This window comes from Balaenoptera physalus (assembly GCF_965194825.1).
Source record: "Balaenoptera physalus genome assembly, chromosome: 1".
In the NCBI taxonomy this organism is placed as follows: Eukaryota; Metazoa; Chordata; class Mammalia; order Artiodactyla; family Balaenopteridae; genus Balaenoptera; species Balaenoptera physalus.
The window spans coordinates 17,878,247-17,892,696 of NC_138882.1; the positions used below are offsets into that span (position 1 = coordinate 17,878,247).

At 38.8% G+C, this 14,450-nt stretch overlaps 1 protein-coding gene across 1 annotated transcript in view; it reads left to right on the forward strand.

Moving 5' to 3' along the window:
* RRP15 (ribosomal RNA processing 15 homolog) overlaps positions 1 to 14,450 on the forward strand; it is a 47,486-nt gene that overhangs the window by 2,181 nt on the left and 30,855 nt on the right. The window contains exons 2-3 of the mRNA XM_082427738.1: positions 10,793 to 11,067; positions 13,506 to 13,603. Of these exons, the coding sequence (XP_082283864.1) occupies positions 10,793 to 11,067; positions 13,506 to 13,603 (373 nt within the window). The remainder of the gene's footprint in view (positions 1 to 10,792; positions 11,068 to 13,505; positions 13,604 to 14,450) is intronic.

Consider the following 14,450-nt stretch of genomic DNA (forward strand, 5'->3'; position numbering starts at 1 on the left):
AGATAGATATTAAACACAGAACTGTAATACAATGTATTGAGTATTATTAAGAGGTCATTATAAAGGTTATAGTTACCATGATCCTGGTCCAGTTAAAAATGGTAAAGATGGAGACAGAGAAATCCATATCCTATAGAACCCAGCCTAGGCATTGCTTCCTTCTGTCTTATACATATTACTCATAATATACTGTAATAGCTTCCTTCTATCTTATACATATTACTCATAATATACTGTATTATTATTCTATTTTAACGTGTCTCTCTCCTTTTGGATGTAAGTTCAAGTGCTGGAACGATGTCTTACGTATCTTTATTTTCATAGGGCCTTCCTTACACATTTTGGTACTAAGTACGTTTTCCTGCTGAGTAAACATTGATAAGTAAGGTGTCATTTCATCGAAGCCTTAGTTTTCTAAGTCTGGGGGTGGAGAGGACAGTTTTCTCAGACATAGGGAAAGCACATACAGTGGCATGCAGCTTCTTAAAACGCATGGCTGGTTAGGTTGAGATGAATTGTTGGCTATGGCTCTAGCTCTTCAGAGGAGTCACTGAGACTAGGAACAGAGGATAAAGCCAGATTGTAAAGGGCCTTGTTTGCCATATGAAGGAAATAGGATTCTCTATTTGTAGGCAGTTTGGAGCGCTTGAGACCTTTTAAGCAAGAGGGTGACACATCTTTATAAACATCACTGCTAACTGTATGGTGACTGCCATAGAGAGCCAGAACAATCAGGCAATTGCAAAACTCTTTTAGGGATTGTACTAGGAAAGTACAGGGAAGACAGAGAGAAGGTCCCCACTTGAAATGTGTTTCAGAAGGAAAGCATTCAATTTTCCAGATAACCAACTTCCAACTAAACTTGTAGCACCATAAATTTTGGGTGTACTATACTGTTAGAGGAATTAGGTTAATAATAACAATAATATTAGCTTAGGTACTGTTCTAAGCTCCCTACGTATCACTTTAATTCTGACAACAACCCTGTGAGACAGGGTTATTATCCTCATTTTACTTATAAGAAACTGAGACACAGAGAGGTTTTATCTTGCTCCGCCAATGCATAAGCTGATAAACAAGTTGGTAAATGACACAACCATTATTGAAGTTTGCTCTAGAGCCTTTACTCTGACCCCTGACTCCCCTGATACGATTGAGGAACCAGGAGGATAGAGATGATCAAAAAAAAAAAAAGCTCCCCGGAAAGTAAAAGAGCAGGGGCATAGAATCCTAAGAAAGATTGGGTATGAGGAAACCTTGGTGTTGAGACAGATTTTTCTTCCACTCAAGAAGGTTCCATCACTAAGGGGTGTTATTGTGGTCAGATTTCTGTAGCATTCCTTCCGCTGTTTACAACTGTGTAGTCTTCGTTCCTTCCTCACTTCTTCCAACCTTCCTTCTTTTCTCCTAATATCCATGTATTATCTCTAGAAATGAATGATCACTTTTACTCAGTTGTATGAGGCACCTTTGTTTGTACTGCTTATTTACTATGACCTGCCTCAGTTTCCTGATCCCTAAAATGGAGGTGATAAGTGTCTCCTCAGGATTGTTGCAAAGATTCAGTGAGCTCATATATGTAAAGCATTTAATGTTTGGCACAAGGCACCTACTCATAAATACTTGGATTAATGATCATGACATTTTTTCTGATCTAACAAAACTGCTAGTCCCATCTCTTGACCACCCAATAAGCCTTCCAGCCCTTGATAACCGTGATGTTTATAAGCTGGAGCTTTCTCCAGAAAGAAGGTTAGAATTTCCTCTGGTAACCCTGCAAGGTAGCTGATGGCGTTTCTGTTTTACAGATGAGGAGACAGAGGCTTGGAGATACTGTTTCCATTATGACTCCCAGTGGAAAAGTGTTCAGTCCATAGTTGCAGGATGTTGTCTCTTAATTCTGTCCTTCTTACTCCATAATCTAATCATTTAGTCATGTATTTGTGGTAAAATTCAGGATTAATAATAGTGATTTTGACAACTATGGGTTGTCTATGCTTAGTTGTTCCATAGATACCTCACACTTAATATTTGCAAGGCTGAATTCATAATTTCATTTTCCCAAATACAGAATCCAGTGAATAAGGAGGATGGACTATATCACTTTGAACTGGTGATAGTCTGCATACCCAGCCTCCACGATCTGACGGCTGCTTACTCCTCAAGGCTCACACCTTGTCGCCACCCCCCCCCCTCCCCCGGCTTGCTAGTGTCACAGTTTCTGAACTCCTTGTTCCGTGAACACATTTGCTCTCCTCTCTCCTAGCCATGCTTATGCTATCCTACTAGCTGCTCTTTTTTCTTCACTTTCTCGTAACCAGCTTCTCTGTGTCCTTTAGATTTCTACTTAGTTGTCTCCCTCTGCTGTTTCTTTCAGGATTTAGAATGTGTCTCTTCAATAGACATAAATAATAAAGGGCCTTTTATTTAATAAATTCAGTAATGTAGGTCCTTTGGATGGGACATTTTCCTTTGGTTTAACTCAGAATTTGCTATTTAATATAAGAAATTGATTTTTTTCCTCTTGTGAAATCAGATATTTCTGGAAAAAGTGACCCATGGAAACAGCTTTTCTAGTTCAGATATTTGTGTACATGTGGCCTTGGCAGAACTATTAAGTTATCAAAAATTTACAGAGAATGGATTCTGAGAGATTATAAAGGCAGACGATTGAAGCTGACTTCAGACACATGAGGAATCAGCAAATTATAGGCTTATTATTAAAGTGTACCAGCTCATTTTATCAGGAAATTGAATTAGAGACTTATCTTTGAATTTTAATTGGTTCATAAAAATTGATAGGGATGTGCCTTATATCAACATTTGAAAACAACTTCCTTTAGCAAGATGCTACTTAAATTCCATAGGAAACACACAGGTATAACCCATGTGTTGTTTTAACTTTATTTTTTATCTTCTGGCTTTAACTTCTTTTGACACATTGTATAAGAAAGGTAGAAAATTGTGCTTTTATGAGTGTAAAACTCTTAAGTATTATTTGTCAGACTTTGCAGAAGTTTCCTAGTTCTGTGGGGAGAGACCTTGAAAGCTTTGGTTACAGCTGTGTCTCAGAACTTGGCATAAATCCTGAAACATGGTGTAGTACTCAATATCCATTTATTATAAATTGGAAACCTCTCTTAATGTGATTTTTACACTCTTTTCTCATGTACCAGGTATTTTTAACTGAAGTTAAAAATTAACAGAAGTTGTATGTAATATAAGCTTGAATGACAGCAAAATGATTCAGGGTGAAGTTTTGGTAAATTGTAATACTCTTCAGTAGGGTTTGAAATTTGGTCATAGTAAAATTGCAGATGATCGCGAATCAGAGGTATGTGAAAGGTAAAATGCTATAGTCAGCGTTCGAGTAACACATAAATGTCAAGCATTATAAAGGAGAGGATGCCACCCCTAAGTGAGTTAACCTGGAACTACTCAGATTTATTGAATTGATACCTTGTTGGAGGTTTAGATACAATGTATACTTGGCTCTTAAGTTTGTAGTCCAGATAAAAAACACAGGCACACCCAGCCTTCCCAGTCAGTAAATCGACTCAGGTGAAAAAAATGAGAACACTGGTGATGATATCAAGTATTATAAAGAGGAGTATGATAACCTCTACCTCTGAGTTATCATTGACCTACTCAGATTTATGGAATTTATGCACTGTTGGAGGTTTAGACACAATACCTACTTGCTTTTTTTTTAATTTTTTTTTTTTTAAACTTTGGGTTTATTTATTTATTTATTTATTTATGGCTGTGTTGGGTCTTCGTTTCTGTGCGAGGGCTTTCTCTAGTTGCGGCGAGCGGGGGCCACTCTTCATCGCGGTGCGCAGGCCTCTCACACGGCCTCTCTTGTTGCGGAGCACAGGCTCCAGACGCGCAGGCTCAGTAGTTGTGGCTCACGGGCCCAGTTGTTCCACGGCATGTGGGATCATCCCAGACCAGGGCTCGAACCCGTGTCCCCTGCATCGGCAGGCAGATTCTCAACCACTGCGCCACTAGGGAAGCCCCCCTACTTGCTTCTTAAACTAATAGTCTTTATTGAAAAAAAAAAAAAAAAAAAAAAAAAAGCTCTGTAGTCAGTGAATCAACCCAAATGAAAAAAGCCTTGGTCCAGTGCCATGAAGTGATTGACCCCTCCCTCATAGAATGTGTCCATATGCCTATAAACTAGTAGGGAGGAATGGTAATTTCATTTTTTTCTGAATTGTCTGGTTACATACTTGAAAAATGGCCATATAGGGGCTTCCCTGGTGGTGCAGTGGTTGAGAATCTGCCTGCCAATGCAGGGCACACGGGTTCGAGCCCTGGTCTGGGAAGATCCCACATGCCGCGGAGCAGCTAGGCCCGTGAGCCACAACTACTGAGCCTGCGCGTCTGGAGCCTGTGCTCCGCAACAAGAGAGGCCGCGATAGTGAGAGGCCCGCGCACCGCGATGAAGAGTGGCCCCCACTTGCCGCAACTAGAGAAAGCCCTCGCACAGAAACGAAGACCCAACACGGCCATAAATAAATAAATTAAAAAAAAAAAAATGGCCATATACTTCTAACACAAGACTTGATAACAATCAGTTTAGAAGGTCCTAGGAGCTATCCCTTTATTTATTTATTTATTTTTTTGCTATTTAAATTTATATATTTATTTATTTTATATATATATTTTTATTTTTTGGCTGTGTTGGGTCTTCGTTCCTGTGCGAGGGCTTTCTCTAGTTGCGGCAAGCGGGGGCCACTCCTCATCGTGGTGCGCGGGCCTCTCACTATCGCGGCCTCTCTTGTTGCGGAGCACAGGCTCCAGACACGCAGGCTCAGTAGTTGTGGCTCACGGGCCTAGTCGCTCCGCGGCATGTGGGATCCCCCCAGACCAGGGCTCGAACCCATGTCCCCTGCATTGGCAGGCAAACTCTCAACCACTGCGCCACCAGGGAATCCCCCCTTCATTTTTGATAAACTACAAAACAGTATTCAAGATGTAATAACCTAGCAGATAAATGGGCTTTTCATCAAACTGTAGCTTATAGCCTCCTTCATCATTTAAGTTACTTAAATAGCAAAGGAACATGCCTAAGAAATGAAGTATATCATAGTCCTACTTGAGTGGTTTAGCAATTTATAGGACAGACTCAGGAAACAGACTACTTCCAGGCTCTGTCTGCTCTGGCTTGCCCAGATAGCACACAGTAATCACATCCAATAGTTTGTCCTGTGGTAGAACTTTCATTTTATTTTTGGTTATTTTTATGGAAACCTGGGGTAACTTCATTTTTTTTTTTTTAAGAGGTAAATGCTTTTTAAAAAAGTTTTCAAGTATCAATTTTGAATATTCTAAATTAAGTACTAATGGGCAGGAAAGATCACGTGACATGATCGGAACAGATGATTTACACCTGGAGTGGGGGTCAGTGGTTTTGTAGAGCTCTGCATAACTAGGGGCGAAATGAGAATGGGTGCGAGCAATGGCTCTTCTGTTAACTGTGGCCTAGAGAGAAATTCCTTTTTAATTCAAGCTTTATTAAGCTATTTTGTGAATACTTTCTGCGTTAGTTCAGTATGCATTAGTCTGAGCTGAATCTTTGATTCAAAGCTTTGTAGTGCCTTAGAAATCAACAGCCCTATCATCCTACCTTATTAACTTTGTGACTTTGGACATTTTTTTTAACTTTTCTAAGCTTGAGAACCGTTCCCTTTGGAAATAGAATAATAATAGCAACTCAGAGAGTATTGTGAGGATTAAATGATAACGCATAAAAAGTGTTTTAAATAGCACCTAGCCCTAAACACCTGTTTTAGAGTGCTCGGAAAGCTGTAGGATGGAGACATCGACCACTTCGGAAATAGAGTCAGAGGTGGCTTCTCACCATGAACGCCTGGTGCAGGGGTTATAGGCGATAGCCAAGACTGGGGGTAGAATTACAGTGGAAGGACAATTTATTCCCCCTTCCGCCCCTGTTTTTTGGCATCCTTTTGAAAGCTTTTGGGATTCCCCCCTGCTCTGGCTCCCAGGTTCTTAGTATCTTTGTCTGTCTTCTGGTTACTGTCATCTGTTTAGTGCCTGCTATGTGCCAGGGCTGTGCTAAGTGCTTTCCCTGTGTTATTTAATCATCATAACAACCCACTGAGGTAGGTACTGTTTTTATTCCCGTTTTACAGAGACACAGGGATTAGGTAACCTGCCCAAGATTACGCTGGTAGGAAGTAACGGAAACAGGACATAGCGCCAAGTCTGCCTAATTTTATAATCTGAGCTCTTAACCCCTGTGCTGTAACTGATCATCTAAAGCTTCCCATTCAGCACCTCACATGTCCTGTAGATTCCAGCCACCAGCGTTATTTCTTCTTTGTTCCTCTCTTCTCCACAGCCACATTGTTTGCGTCGTGTGTGTTGTGTAATTGACATGTAAACATTTACTATGGGCTAGGCACTCTTTAAGAACTTTGTATATATTAACTCATTTAATTATCACAAAACCCGATGAAGTAGATACTATTTTATTGCCATTTGTACAGACAAGGAAATTAAGGTTGAGAACATAAAAACCTTCAGAAAAGTCACATAGATTTGTGTCTGGAGTTAAGATTGAATCAGGCAGCCTGAGTTCTGTGTCTTTACTCTTTAACCACCACTGCTAGCTGATCTCAAGTCAAATTTTTATGAGAGTTCTATTTGATTTAGAGTAAATTCTAACGGTGTGAAGTAATATCAAGGTTAACCAATAGCCTTAATGCTTCCAGATGATATTTGTATTTTAAAAGAACAACCTTCTTAATCCAATAGAGAAACTTTTTTAGAAGTAAGAACTTGAGGTAGGTGGTAAGAGAAAAAAGCACTAGCAGTTTGGCCACTTAGTGGAAGTACACACCTATAGTGCAGAACTTGGGGCTTGATGTATATTTTATTTCTTGGATGGTAAATCAGACCAGCTTATTTATGTAAACCAGCCAGCTTTTCATACCCAATTCTTACCGTCCAATCCCCAAATCTCCAGTTTCAGCCAGTGTGAACTTATTGTTATTTTATAAATATCTTACCTTCTTCAACATTCCCATGCTTTTGGACATGCAGGTTTCTTCTGCCTGGAATGTCAGTAATAATGATGATTACAATAATAGTTTTAATACAGAGCATTGACTCAAATCTAGGATGTTTTTGGTTCTAGATTCAGTGATCTTGCCCCCTGCCTCTTTCAGTTGCCCTCATTGTAGAAACTTATTTCTTTGGCCTTTTTCCTTCTCTTGTCATTCAAACTCTTGCTTTACTTTTAAGAAACAACTTGAAATCATCTTTGTAAAAGATACCCCTAAACAATCACCCTTTTCTTCGTTGTTTTTCTTTTAGAAGAACACTTACAAATTTTACAGATTGTAAAACCAAATTTTACAATTGGTTTTAACTGATTTACATATCCTACTAAACATTTGGCTTCTTCAAGGAGAATTTGATTTTTCATTTTCCCCTTCCTTCGTCTTCATCCACGATTACTTGGTAAATATTGAAGGACTGCGAGTCTTCTTTAAAAACTTTATCCCCCCAAAAAAAAAAAACAAAAAAAACCAAAAACTTTATCCCAGTTCCAAAGGCTAAGGTAAATAGCTCACTTTTCTGCCAGCAGCTAACCATATATCTGGGATCAGGGACAGATGGCAAGTTTGAAAGGCTGGTGGAAGTTTGGGGAAAAGGCAGCAAGAGATGGAGAAATGCCTGTGTCTACCTCATTATCTCAGAGGTCTAACCCTGCCCTGTCCAATATGATAGCCACTAGTCACTTTAAATTTAAAGTAACTAAAATTAAATAAAGTTAAAAATTCAGTGACTCAGCTGTACTAGCCACATTTGAAGTACTCAGTAGGCTCTTGTGGCTGGTGACTAGTGGGCAGCTCTGATAATAGAACATGTCCACGAATGCAGAAAGTTCTGTTGGAACCTCGAGTTATTACTTCCAGTAAGCATTCTCTGTAGCCCTTCCTTAATTTCCAGATTTTTAAAATAGAATGCAGAATTAGAGTTAATGTTTAAAATAACACACACGACTGAAAAGGAATTTTTTGCTTATCTACATCCACTTAACTTCTTCTAAATATCAGTTTGTGGTCAATTCAAAGAATCTCGTCCTCATAGGCTATAGTAAGTTTTTAAGGACCAGTTCTATTTTCTGATTTGCATAGTGATTATCTTTGGTATCCTAGAAGTAAATCCTGTTTTTTAGTATGCTGGAAGACCTCATTACATTGGCATTTTAAATTTATATAAAATATCATCATTTCCATTGTCAGTGAATGCGTGACTAAAAACTTCTGAGATAGAGCTTCTTAAAAAAAATAATAAAATAAAAACTATGACTTCAGTAAATTATTCTGGGATTTTTTTTTTTTTTTAATTGGTGGGGTAAGTGCAGGTTGTATGAAATGGTGTTATAAACCTTCATGGATTTATTGTGTCCATAACATGCATGTTGTGGTAGTCGGGCTGGGTAAGAAACACACCAAAGAAAAATAGCCAGGGTTTAGAAATGGAGAATTGGAGTGGCTTACACAACCATAAAGCCTTTGGCTGCATTTACAGTGTAGGTGAAACTGTGAAATTCGCTGCAATTTGTGTGTGAATTCATCAGGACAAAACACTAGATGTCAGTGTTGTAGTTTTGACATTTTACCAGGAGCTAGTAAAGACTTCTGCTTTTAATCACTCAGAGATTCTTCATTGACACAAACTTTTAAGCTGTTGTGCCTCTTTACATTTGGATAAATGCTTACTTAGAAGAAGTAATTTTCAAAGAATTATTTATTTTGTTATTAGTACCTGTCTAGTGCTGCTGACTGAGGAATAAACATATGCAATATTAACATGTTTTTCAGCTAACTACATTCTCCAAACTTTGTTTCTCAACCTACTTTCCAGGGAACACTGATCCTAGGAGATGCTTCTGGGGGAAAAATAATGTGACTCTGGAATCTGGTATATAGCAGAAACTCAGATTTTCATTGAATGATAGTGCTTTCAGCTTTTGTTTGGCAAAATTTAGATACTTTTTCTTATATTGCAGGCAGTAAGATTTCTTATATCACCTTAGATTTGCATGTCAAATCCTAGTCATGTTCTCAGATTTCTTAAACTTGCCCAGCGTACAGGATACAGAGGAGGCTTCAAATTAAATACGTGGCAAATTAATTTCTCTTTAAAAAAATTCTTTCTCTTTATTAAGAAATATACAGCACATTAGGGCAGTAGAATTATTAGTGATTCTTGCTTCTTTATCGTTTCCTTTAATATTTTTTGATACCATTAACATACTTTATGTTTTAAGATCATGCTTTTTAAAAATGTAAAGTATTATTTTGCTCTCTGTGTTCAACTCTAGTTTATGTATTGTTCTGTTAATTTTTTGAAGATACTTCGTTTTTTACTCCTGTGCTTGAGGCTCATTTTTATATGTGTATAAAATGTTTTGTTTTATATATTTTTATTTGCTTTTTTCTAATATGTTACAAGTTTAGTTTCAATATGTTAAATGTTTAGTTTTCCATTCTTTTATTTCATGAATTCTCAACAATTAAAAAATAAAGGTATTATGCAAAAGTAATACCAAAAAGCAAATATAATGACGACTAGCTAAAAGTCAGGTCTTTTCAGCAGTCCTCTTAATTCATGGCTTAAAGTCAAGAGTTTAGGGAGGATCACTCAGAGTTGAAGAGCTGACTACACATTCAGTTCCTTTCACTTTGATCGTAGCCGTAAGCTGATATAAAACTACTTTTGAAGTATTTCCTAATAGTTCCATGGGTTTCTGAAGAACAAAGCAGAAGCTCTTCAGAAGGCTCTGGATCATATAGTTACCCACACACCGTGCTGGCGCTTGTGTTCTTGTTGTTAAAGTACAGTGAGCTTCCGAATTTGAGATAGGCTGCAAAACTTAAAAGTACCCAGAGCTTCTTGGCAAGTTGATTTTCGAGTAAGGTCACCAACTGGATTGTTGTTTAGGCCACTCCTCTGATCCCAGCCATTTGAATCTTACATGATGACATAGTTTGCTGGTAACCTGCATATGCTTGTTTTGGTGGTTCTGCATGAGAAAATTCAACAGTATACGAATTTGTATCCTCAACCCAGAACTTGATATTTTCACTCAGTCACCCAGCAGTGCAGTCAAACCCTGGGCACATATCACTTCATTAGATTATTTTTCAAAAATCTTGAAACACCCCAATTGATTAATGTCATATGCAGATTCTATAAAAGGAAGTTGGTTTTTAGATTTTTCTGCACACAAATTCAGAATTTTAAACATCTGGGCCAAAACCCTCAGAGAACTTAATCTGACTTCTCTGTGCCATGGGAGCACTATACCATTTTCTTGACAGATTAAAGTTTTTGTTGTTATTTGTTTTTAAAGTAACCTTCATTAGTCTCTACAAGTAGTTTAATGACACAAAGCCTGGGGATCTGAACACACTCTGCACTGGCACCATGTCAGCGTCTGTCACCACCTTGATGACAAGACGTGGTGGGGCTGTTGGATTTTTTTCTATTCCCTGGGTCCTGGGTGCTGAAGCCACTGTGGGCTCCCCGTCGATATGGCTGGGCCAGGTCTTTGGGGGAGGATGGCAGTAGGATGGAGGGTCCTGCCATTCTCCGCTATTACTGCAGCTGTGGGACTCGGAAAAGTCTCCTCTTGCAAGAATGGAGACTGATGGAGAACCGTTAGCCTTAGGAAGGGCCCCCGGGGTCTTACCATGGCCTTGCCAAGGTCTGCCTCTGGTTTTAAAGTTTAATTTGTTTCTACTCTTAGGTTCTGTAGGAAGCTGTGGATCAGAAAAGGATCACTTTTCCTCTGGTGAAGAAGCAATAGAAGCTGACAATGAGGATGAAGCTGAGCCCTGTGGCGATGGCAGTGAAGATGCCGTAGAAGCTAATGTTGGAACTAACGTGGGCTGGGCAGATGCCATGGCTAAAATCCTTAGCAAGAAGACTCCTAAAAGTAAACCCACCATTCTGGTCAAAAACAAAGAGCTGGAAAAGGAAAAAGAGAAGTTGAAGCAAGAGAGACTAGAGAAAAGAAAACAGGTGTGTCCTACCAGTTGTTCTGTAGATTAGCTTGTCTAGTCTAGTTCTTATCTGCACCAGATTGTTCCCTGCAGTGTTTGTCCAGTTAACATAACAGTTTGTAACTTGCGTTTTATGTGAGGGTGCATAACCAAGGTTGTGTTCAGAGGTCTAGTCTGAATCATTCTGTTGAGCAAGCTCACTTGTTGTTCATCTAAGCAAAGCAATAGAAATGTAAACGCCAAGGAAATGTATCCTTTTAAAATCAAGCAGTTATACATGTGACAGTGACTCCTGGGTTTGAATATCTTATTCAACTTAGCCGTCCAGATACTAACTTTATTAATTCTGAACTAATAGAATCATGTTAGTTACTTTTTGCTCAGAATCTGTTTTATGGTATAAATCTTTGATGATGTCATTGTCAGGGGTTGGTTGCAGTTCTGAAAACAAACTATTTCACTGTTGGATAAACTTGAATTCCTGGTACCTTTTGTTAAACCACTGGTGGAAGAAGTTAGACTAGTGCCGCCTACTAATGAAAGGGAAAGGCCAAAAGTTGGACTTAAGTTTGCTGTTGTGTATTACAGAGATAGAGAAACAATAATAAGGTTTTATATCCCCTGATGAGGTATTTCTATGTCTAAAAATATTTGGTTACTGAAATAGGTATTATTTTTTAATGAGAGAAAAATAACTTTCTACAATCGTACTGACAATATAAAAGTACTCATTTCCAAGAGTTATGTTATAGGTAAAAATGAAAGAAAAATAGATTTCAATGGCATTTATTTCCTTTTAAGTTCACCATCCCCTTATCTTGTTTCAAGATGAATGTTTTCTTTGTTCCTAATACTGGCTGGCTCTGTAAGAGGCTGTATAAAGATGGAGCTTTTCAAGTGTTGCTCTTAGAAACCACGTGCTCTTTTATTAATTCGATATTCTCATTGTACTTTATTTAAGATCAGTTTTATCTCTAAATCTTACTGGTAGCTTTTCAACTGAAAATTTGAATCTTTGTTTTTTATCTGGCAAAAGCTAGAAGAGGCTTTAATCCTTAATTACCTGTGGTCCTAGTGTTCCAGTGAGAGGACAGCCTTTTGAAGCCAACAGAAACGAGTCTGTAACTCTGCTCTAGGCCAGAGCTTTGAGTGCTAGAGACGGTACTGTCCACATAATGCATGAAAGCACGCGTGTGGATACCAGAAACACAACACAGCAGCCACAAGCGCTCTGAGTGTATATTTCTGGGTAGAGTCTATGTAAATTATTATCGTTTTTTAATGTTATATATTACTGGTTTCCAGAATATTGGCTACTTATTTCTAATCATAAGTATAAAAGTACATTTCAAAGTTAAAAAATATTTTGGGATCCTGCATGCCTGTTATCCCCTGGGTACAGTAGAAAATTAAGAATCAACTGTTTTAAAAGTAAGATTTTTTTATTTCTGGCATAGTCTGATAATGAATTTCATGATAGTTAAATTACATGATTTGGGGAAGGATCTACTCCTTTAAAAAGGAATCAGAGTAATCTTGATAGCAAGAGCAAAGATTTGGTTTTAACCATGATCAGATGTTTTTATTAATACAAAATGAGAGATTAAATGAATGGAGAAAAGGAAAAGATAAAAGGAGACTTTTTTCCACTGGTTCTTACTGGTTTTGATGTTCATCAGCTTCTTGGTGATTAATTCATCATATTCAGTATATTTGATACTGGTGATAGGTTGGCCCGAGGAGGGGACCTGGAGAAGCCGTGTATCAAATCAGGTACCTGAGACCAGGATACCCCTGGAAAACAGTTTTGAATTAGATTATGTTGTCTTTGGGATTTCCTTATCTCCTGATCCCTTTCTATTTCTGCATTATAGCAAAGAATCAATTTGCTGTAGTTTGTGACCGATGTGCCATATATGGCAAGGATATTGGTCAGATGTGCCATAAGAGAAAAGAAAAATAGTCACTGTATAAACAGGGTATATCTGGATATGACGCTATTCTTTTCAAAGCTGATACAAATTCTTAATAATTCTGACTGCTGAGGAAGTCAGTTTCTAAAAATAAAGAGAAATGGTATTTAAACTTGTGGTTACGGAAGAGGGTGGTTTGGAGCCCCGCTGATGCTCCCCTCTGAGGATCTGCTGATGGCAGGCGGGAACGTGGCTCCGCTCCCCCCGCCTTGTCCTGCCTGGCGCTTCGCGCTGGCGGCTCTCCAGGCCCCTGCTGTCGGAGAGCCTGCCGTCAGCGCACTTGGTGCCTCTCACGTGACACTCGGAGTGCTAACCACAGGCTCCCTGAGCCGGACCCCTGAAAGTGTGGGCTTTTGAAAGTCCCTATGACAAACTAAGCCAGAATGATTTATTACCTTTGTCCTTTCACAGAGTATCATATCAAAGTATGCTGCACTTTCAAAAATGCCTAATATTCTTTCACATAACAATATTTATAACACAGCTTGATAAGAAGCGGGAATGGGAAATGATGTGCAGAGTAAAGCCAGATGTTGTCAAAGACAAAGAAACAGAGAGAAATCTTCAGAGAATCGCAACGAGGTAAGACAGTGTTCTTGCCCTTTAAAAAATAAGTAGTCTAAAGCTGTGTAGTGATCCATTTCTGACTAGGTTTGATTCTTAAGGTCTGCCTTCTCAGAGCCAAGTGATTTATATCTCAGCCTGCCTATTTAATACTGGATTCAACCACAGATTTTGGAGGTCTCATGAGGCAAGAATATAACGTGCTAAGTGGATATTTGGTATGAACCTGTTTCATATCGTCTTGTATTTTATAGTCACAAGAACAGTATAATCAGACCTCTTACTGCATTTCTCTTAGGATGCTTGTCTTAAATTATGGCGCTAGATGATTATTTTTGTTACTTTGCACCATATGACGTAACCAATTACACATGATAGCAGTTTCGTGCTGTCCTTTCACTCAGCATTTTGTTTATCATTGGCACCAAACATTCCTTTGTTGCCCTCTGTGTTCAAAGATAAATAGAATCTGGTGGCTCCTGCGTGGCCTTTGCCCGCTTATGTATGGGCATTCGAGTCTCCTTGTAAATAAAGGTGTGTCTCATGAGTTGGGAACATGCGACGGGAGACTGTAGCGGAGTTGCGGCAGGCTCCACGGTGGAGGTAACAGTTGGGTTGCTACTTAGAGAATATAGCAGTTACATTTACTGGAATTCCCTTAAATGTCCTGTTTGCCTACAACAATCCGTCTGGCTGTTGTACAGTAAGACAGTGAGGCTGGATGGGTCAGAGTGAGCGGTAGAGCCAGACGACTGACCTGTGCCAGCACGCTGACTGACTAGCTGGGTGTCCCTGGGCATTTACTTACTTTCTCTCTGTCTCAGTTTATTTTTCCTGAGAAAAAGGAGAGAATATTATACCTACC